We start from the raw sequence: 8520 nt of genomic DNA, 5'->3' as shown, positions 1-8520 counted from the left end.
CAAACTGAAAATTTAAAACTTTTCATTTATTTTTGTAAATGACCTCTTGCGGCCCACCTGCAGTACCACCAGGGGGAGGCGGCCCACCCCTTGGGAACCACCAACAGGACGGATTAGTGTCGGGATGTTCATGAACGATAACTCTTTGGAACTGATGTAGGAAATGAGTTAAGGGCTTTTGTTCTCCAAGTTTTACACGGATGTGTCGTGCTGTCATGTGCTGGTTCGATCCCCAGCTCCTCCTGCTAGTGTGCTGCGGTGTCCTTGAGCAATACATTCAGCTCCTAATGGCTGTATATATATATATATATATATATATATATATATATATATATATATATATATATATACATTTAAAAAAAATTATAAATGATAATTATTAAAAAATAAATATAAACTAAAAATAAATAAATAAATAAATAACTACTTGGGCAGAATTTTAGCCGTAACTGCCCTCGCTTCTTAGGCTGGCATCGACAGACTAATTCGCAAATGCGTATCAGTCTGGAATCTCTCAGTGCATTTTTTCGATTTCCAAGGGTCATTACCAACGGGCGTGGACCAAAATGTCTCTGGACCCAATTGGATAGACCTACAACCAATCAGAGCATTGGATAGACAGCCAGACTGCTCACCACAGCCAGGCAGTCACCCACCGCCTTGTCTCGGCATAGAGCCTCCTCTGATGCAGTCCCAAGCCCCCATCCAAAACCTCGGGGTGAGCCCGGAGCCACGTGGCCGTGTGGCCGTAGTGCCACGGCACCTGCCCCAAGTTTCCCAAGACCCCCATATCCCTGTTATGAGTGGACCACCAGAGAGGACAGCTCCCTCAACAGAAAATAAACGAAAAATCAGTCCAGCTTAAGTGGGAGGTGAGGCATGTCCCTTCCACCCTCCCCGATCGGCGCCAACATACAGGCCCTTGCCACTTATTCATACCGGTCCCCCCACGTGAAACCGAACACCGGTCGTGTGAGGGGCCTCCCCATGCTCGCCGGCATCGGGAAGATGTATGACAAGTACAGAAGAGACGGCAGCACGTCAACCTTCAATACCAGGACCTTCCCCATGAGGGTCAGCCTCCTGGCTCTCCAAAGGGTGACTGTCCTCTGGACCGCTGCGATACACCTGGTCCTGGCGGCCACGGCGGCTGGAGGTGGACTGCCTCAAAGTCCACCCCGAGTATCCTCAGGGGTCCCTCACAGAGCGACAGCCCCTCTGGTCACGTCCGTCCTGTCCTTCCACCGCCTACAGAACTTTTGACCGAGGACTTGCCGGGATTTGACTCCGCGACAGACACTCGGCCGAGGTCCTGGAAGATCTCAAGGGAAGGGAGCAGGCAAGCATCACTGTCCAGCAGCAGAGTAGTATCATCTGCCTACTGGGACAGCTTGACCCGAAGGCCCCCGCCGCTTGGTACCAGCAGACCTTTCACACCCGGGTCAGCCCGGATGGCTGCCGCCTGGGGCTCCATGGGAAGACGTAGAACCAGGGTGAGATTGGACACCCCTGTCTTACCCCTGAGCGCAACCCAAAAAACATAAAAAGAGCGGGAACTGGAGTTTGACCTCCAGTACCCCGGGGCCGACCCAGGCCGGCCACTGACTCCCTCCTCTCCCTCAGCCCCTGTGTCCGTAGACAACAAACACCCGCAACCTAAAGCCCCCGTTAACAAACGTCCGCCCCGATCGCCCTCCCTCGCACCACCACCAAAAAACCCCTCCACCCATTTCCAAAAATGATTCCCAGCCCCAAGCCATGCACCACCCCTACGCTCCAGGCCACTCATAATGGTGCTCCGGGTGATCTTATAGTGCTTCTAAAATTCTGATAAGGAACAGTTTACTTGTAGCAATGCCAATAGATCTCGACAATCCAGGATTGACTTCTGGTTTAGATCTCCCTCGTATCACAATCCTCACATAACTACCCTTCGCTGTCTTATCGCAAATTAATTACAATCCATTAAGTACCAAACAACAGAAAAGTTATTTACGTGGTTACTGGAAATTTAATAAAAATTTACTAAACGAAGATATATTTTGCAATTTAGTGAAAGCAACAGCAGAAAAAATATTTGATAATGAAATGAGTCACATACAGAAATGGGAATATTTCAAGTCTAAGATTTAGAGAATTAGCAATTAGACGCAGCAAAGAGATTTAAAAAAAAACAATAGGGCTAAAGAAATCAGTATTATGGATGAATGAAACACATTAATGATTAGAGATAATCTTTCAGTTTCAATTTAAAAAAAAATAAATGAAAAGACTGAAGGAGGACAGATAATATATACACTTACCGGCCACTTGATTAGGTACGCCTGTTCAATTGCTTGTTAACACAAATAGCTAATCAGCCAAACACATGGCAGCAACTCATTGCATTTAGGCTTGTAGACATGGTGAGGATGACTTGCTGAAGCTCAAACCGAGCATCAGTGACTTTGAACGTGGCATGGTTGTTGGTGCCAGACGGGCTGGTCTGAGTATTTCAGAAGCTGCTGACCTACTGGGATTTTCACGCACAACCATCTCTAGGGTTTACAGAGAATGGTCCGAAAAAGAGAAAATATCTAGTGAGCGGCAGTTGTTGGGGCAAAAATGCCTCGTTGATGTCAGAGGTCAGAGGAGAACGGGCAGACTGGTTCGAGACGATAGAAAGGCAACAGTAACTCAAATAACCACTCGTTACAACAAGGTTTGGAGAATACCATCTCTGAACGCACAACACGTGGAACCTTGAAGCAGATGGGCTACAGCAGCAGAAGACCACACCGAGTGCCGCTGCCGTCGGCTAAGAACAGGAAACTGAGGCTACAATTGGCACAGGCTCAGCAACAATGGACAATAAAAGATTGTAAAGACGTTGCCTGGTCTGATGAGTCTCCATTTCAGCTGCCACATTCAGATGGTAGGTGTCAGAATTTGGCGTGAACAACATGAAAGCGTGGATCCATCCTGCCTTGTATCAAGGGTTCAGGCTGGTGGTGGTGTAATGGTGTGGGGGATATTTTCTTGGCACACTTTGGGCCCCTTAGAACCAACTGAGCATGGTTTAAAGGCCCCATCGTACCTGAGTGTTGTTGCTGAGCATGTCCATCCCTTTATGAGCACAGGGCAGCCGTCTTGTGATGGCTTCCTCCAGCAGGAGAATGCAAAGCTCAAATCGAACATGACACTGAGTTGACTGTGCTCGAATGGCCTCCACAGTCACCACATCTCAATCAAATGGAGCAGCTTTGGGATGCGGTGGAACGGGAGATTGGCATCATGGATGTGCAGCCCACAAATCTGCAGCAACTGCGTGATGCTGTCATGTCGATATGGAGCAAAATCTCTTGAGGAATGTTTCCAGCACCTTGTTGAATCTATGCCACGAAGAATTAAGGCAGTTCTGAAGGCAAAAGGGGGTCCAACCCGATACTAGCAAGGTGTACCTAGTAAAGTGGCAAAAAAGTAAAGTAAAGTAAAATTCCTTAATTAAAGGCCATCTTTTAAGTTGTTTTTAATTGAAACTTTGTTATTTTGAGTCTCTTCAGTTTGTGACTTATAAGAAAAGCATTTCAGTAGTTAAAATATACTCAGAAATGTTTATCTGAAGAAGTCAGTCACTAAATCAAATCTTTTATTTTATGTATATTTAATTTTTTTTAATATTTTTTTATCAAATGTATTTTATCATTCTCTGATGTTTGTATTCATCCATATTATGATTGCTCTTTTGTTTATATTTGTTTCTGTTTGAACTGGTCTGACTGTTTGTACATTCTTACAATAGAAAAAAAATGGATTATAAAAATGATATCTGAATAAAATATATGAAAAAAAATTGATATATGAAAAAATTAAAAACTTAAATACAAATGCAACGGGGCCGCCCTCTAGTGGACCCTGAACTAAACTGCACATTTAGAAGTTTATGTACAAATTTAATACTATTACTATTTAATATATGCTTAATAAAGCGCTCCCTCCAAATCTGCCTAAGTGTATAGTATAGATCATGTATATAGATTAAAATGCCTTAGTTTTCCTTTTATCGCAAACAGACGTTTCATTTTAAAAAACAAAGCGTGTAAGATTTAGCTGCATCGAGCGGCGAGGTTGAAGATTGCATCCAACTGAACAGCAGGCCCCTCACCCTCCCCTTCCAAGCGTGCAGGAGACCCTACGGTGGCGCCAAAGGCCCTCTCTGGAGCCAGGGTTCGGTTTGTCCGTTCTGGGCCACCATAGAAACATGGCGGCGCATCATGGCGGGCTCCGTGGAAGAGGACCCGCTCCCTATGTAGATGTAAACGTCTCATCCTAGGGTAGCGAAACACAACCATTGTTATTTTAATGTGATTATACACTAGTTAAAACATACTTATAAATATTATATTCCATTTCTGCAAAGGCCCTTGAAGACCTATGGCAGTAAATGAGATCTGGGTATTAATTGCGATAATTAGAAATAATTAAATATCAAATAAATCAAACTATTTAAGAACCAAAACTACAAACGGAGAGAAAAGGACAATCTGAATTCTCTTAACGTTCTTACCTTGAGAGCAGACTAAAGAGTCAAATAACCTGTGAGAAAGAGGGAAATCATTCCTTTCAGCTTCCACGCCGATGTCATTCCTTCACGTTTTTCGGCCGTTAAACAAAAACACATGATTAGAAATAAGCATTGGTCAAGTTGCGGAAGGACATCTGCGCTGGCAGGGAGCAGTAAAGTATGTATTTATATCAAAAAACAACTCCCTCTAATAGTAAACTGAGACAGCACAATGCTCTTAAAACGTTCACCATACGTTTTCGACCAGTGTTTTTGTTAAAAAGAAAATCCACAACATGCAAATACCAATACAGTAGTAAAAATATTCACGTCACAGACATTACAAACAGCTGTTTCTTTGTTTAAACTGAAGTTTAACGCTTTTGCTGCACATGATCATTTAATTCTAGATTAAAAAAAAAAAAAGACTTCTTAATAGTTCCTTCCTGAGTAGCCCCCAATAATGGGGCATTCCTGGATGAGCTGTATATGAAATGCATCTGAGAGTAATATTGTTTGTTTGGTATAAAACAAACAAATATTACTTAACTCCAACTGATGCCGGTGTCGTGCCATAAAGTGGCCGTCCGCCAAAAAGTGATTGCAGCATCTACCTTGTCACTGAAACTTTGTTTATCTCTCAAAATGACTTGGTTTAATTCATGAGGGTTATATTTTAAAGATTACAGCCCACCCAGTCCCTTTTAGCAGCTGAAATGCCTAACACGGGCAAAAAACCCTTGCCAAAAAGTGGTTGCAGGTTCTACCTTGTGACTGGAAGGTTGTTTCTGCACAAAATGACTTGATTTCACTCTCGATGGCTATATTTGACGGATCATAGCCCACCCAGCGGACGGCGATCGGTTTTTGGCGGGTGATCACTGTGGCAGTTCCCCTACCACACGCCACCCAAGTGGCGTTTTCAGGGCCCTCCAGCAAAGAGACACGGAAGGCGATGGGCTGTAGACATCAGTTTATCGTAGAGCGGAGGCCAGGTGGAATAAGCCAGGAGCAGAGTGAACATGTCGTGACAGGGCTCCTCTCCTGAGTGTGTGTGTGGATGGGGCTTTTGGTCTGCTGCTCGTTAGCCCAACCAATGAGCAACAGCTACGCAGCCACCCTGACCCCATCACCTAGATCCAGGTCAGCGTGTGTTTTGTCATGTAATGTCATTGCTGCTGCAACACTGGGATTTCCCTTTGGGGATTAATGAAGTATTTTTATCTTATCTTATTATTATCATATTATCATTAACTATTATCATTATTATTATTATTATTATTATTATTATTATTATTATGATCTATATTTTTTTATATACTATAATTTTTTATCATAATTATTATCATTAACTATTTTTTTTTATTGTTATTATTGTTGTTTTATTATTATTTTACAGTTGATGATGACATGACTAGTGGTCATTCATTCATCATTATGCTTTTTTTCCCCTTAATGTAATGTTTTAGTTGCATGGTGATGCAGTTATATTCATACAGTTATGTGCAGGTTAGTTGATCACGTCCTTTTTTTTAACAAATCGTGTCTGTGTCTGAAAAGAAGAACGACTTGAACTACGAAACGCCACCACAGCTGATCACTGCAATGCCCGTAAATGGCCACGGGGTGACAGCAGTGAGCCCCGGCCCGACGCCCGAACCGGAGCCAATGTTGAGAAACGCTTTGTTTTCCAGCCAACGAACACATTTTACAGACTTGACGTTATTGAGCGTCTGTTTGCCAGTGATTGGAACATAGTTCACTTCAGAACACTCCTTCCTTTTTGGTTCTTGGCCCCTCCCTCCATTCTTCTATGGGCCTTTATTCTTCTCCCTGTCCTCCAACCGCCTCCATCTCTTCTGCAGCAGCTTCTCCATGTCCTCCACATTCCTCTCCTCTCCTCCAATCTCTCTCTCTCTCTCTCTCCTCCACCCGCCTCTTTTGTTCCCTCGGCCATTCTTCCATTTCCCCTCTTATCATTTTCTCTGGAGCAGAGAAACCGATGAAGGCCTGAAAAGGGAGGAAATGAAATAAAGGAACATTTGACTGTATACATTCCTTACATTTCCATATCCATACATAATCTATTCACTTCCACTCACCTTTCTTGCAGTAATTGCTTTGTGGATTTATTATTATCTCTCCCGCTTCCAATTCCCTTGTTTTGCTTTTGTAAACACAATCTCAAGAACATGCTTGTGACTAAAATGTGCAGCAGGTCCAAACACAACAACAGAACCAATAAACGTGTTTATCTCTTTAAGATCCAGCGCAGTGTGATAGGTTATTACAATTATTAAGATGTAAAATTATGTTTTTTGTGCATCTTTAAGGGCAACTTTGTACGAAAGCTGACCAAAGACCACATAGATGACCACATACTTGAAGTGAATTTGGAGTTAGGTTGTGCTCAGAGATTTTATTTGAGCTAAAGTTATGCTCCACATTAATAAATGTTAAGATTGAATAGTCAATAAATATTACATTTGGTTAAAACTGAGAGAAATGATCGCCATGAAAATGGGAACTTGGTCCCTGATCAGGCAGTGGAAGAGTTAATGCCATTTATAAATTCATTTCTGTGCTTTTATTCTACTTTACTTTTATATAATGTCTGTTATGTCTTGTTTGAATGGCTCTTGTGAATGAAATGTGCTTCGAATAAACTCATGAACAAGTTCAGGTCTTATAGCTCTATTAAATTTATAAGAGTTGCTGAATGTTAAATAAAAGACATATAGACATATATTTAGCCCGAACGGACCCTTCTGTGTACTAGAGTTGAAAACACATCGTGTCTCCGGCCTCGCCCCGCGTTTCGGTGCCTGCGCGCTCTGAAAGGGCCAATTGGCTCCGGACGGCTCCATTGGGATGGAGATGAGGCCCCTGCGCCGGGAGCCGCGGGACACGCGTCTGGCTCACGACCCTGCCCCCCCCCCTCCCTGCACGCGGGGGGAGAGGTGGCTTATAAAAGACGGAACCTGCGCGAGTTGGACCCGTCACTGACGCCGGCGTCTTGGGGGTGAGCGTCTCCGTGCGTAACTGGCGCAGCAGCGTAGTCGGCGGCGCAAGGTGCTCCGTCTGATCCAACAGCTTCGACTGACAGAGACATGGAGGCAACTTTATCGCACTCTGCTCCGCAGCACTTGGCGCAATACGCGCTCCTGGTGCTCTCAGGGGGCCAGGCCTCTGTGTCTCTCCCGGGGAGTGAGAAGTGCGCGCCGGACGGGGAGGCTCTCCAGCCCGGCGCCGAGGTGCGGGGCGCGCCGCGGCTCCTGCGCTGCAGAAGGAGGCCCCGCGCCCCGGGGGACTTCGCCGGCGGTTACCCGTCCGTGCAGCACTTCGTGGCCTCGGTGTCCCGCAGGAACGAGCGGGAGCGGAACCGCGTGCGGATGGTGAACGCCGGCTTCCAGACGCTGCGGCAGCACGTCCCCAGCGGCGCCTCCAGCGGGAAGCTGAGCAAGGTGGAGACGCTGCGCTCCGCCGTGGAGTACATCCGAGCCCTGGAGCAGCTGCTGGGGGAGCGGGACCACCGGAGCCCCGCCAGGACCGGCACCAGCGCCGGGCCCGGATCTCCGCGCTCCCCCTGCTCCACCTGCTCCACCTTCTCTGAGGATGGAGCGGCCTGTGGGCACCTGAGCCCCGAGGAGCCTCAGCTGCTGGACTTCTCCACCTGGTTCCACAGGTACAGTGTCCATGCTGATCAATAGAAAGGCGTTTTGGGGGCAATATAGTATTAGTTGGAGCAAATAAATACAAATAAAATAAGTAAATATATAATAAAAAATAACAGTTAAATAAAGAAGAGATACAAATACAACTTCATATTATTTTCCATTGAATTTAATATTTTTGACTTGAACTTTTCTATCAACTTCTGCACCTGTAACCAGATGTCCCCACTGTGGATAAATATAATAAAAGTAATGTAAGAGTTTGTTGACTACTGTCCAGCCACATGACTAACCAGTGTTTGT

General features: G+C 45.0%; 1 protein-coding gene across 1 annotated transcript; it reads left to right on the top strand.

Moving 5' to 3' along the window:
• Window positions 1-7653: 7653 nt before the first annotated feature.
• On the top strand, window positions 7654-8253 carry LOC307228321 (achaete-scute homolog 1b-like; the record flags this gene model as incomplete). The annotated part of the gene is made up of 1 exon (XM_079997959.1): window positions 7654-8253. One exon carries the CDS (start codon window positions 7654-7656, stop codon window positions 8251-8253), a length of 600 nt encoding a protein of 199 aa, XP_079854085.1.
• Between the last annotated feature and the right edge of the window lie 267 nt (window positions 8254-8520).

The sequence above is a fragment of the Zeus faber genome (genome assembly GCF_960531495.2).
Source record: "Zeus faber genome assembly, chromosome: 3".
Lineage (NCBI taxonomy): Eukaryota > Metazoa > Chordata > Actinopteri > Zeiformes > Zeidae > Zeus > Zeus faber.
Note: the sequence above shows the minus strand (reverse complement) of the source record. Positions and strands in the feature narration are given on the sequence as shown.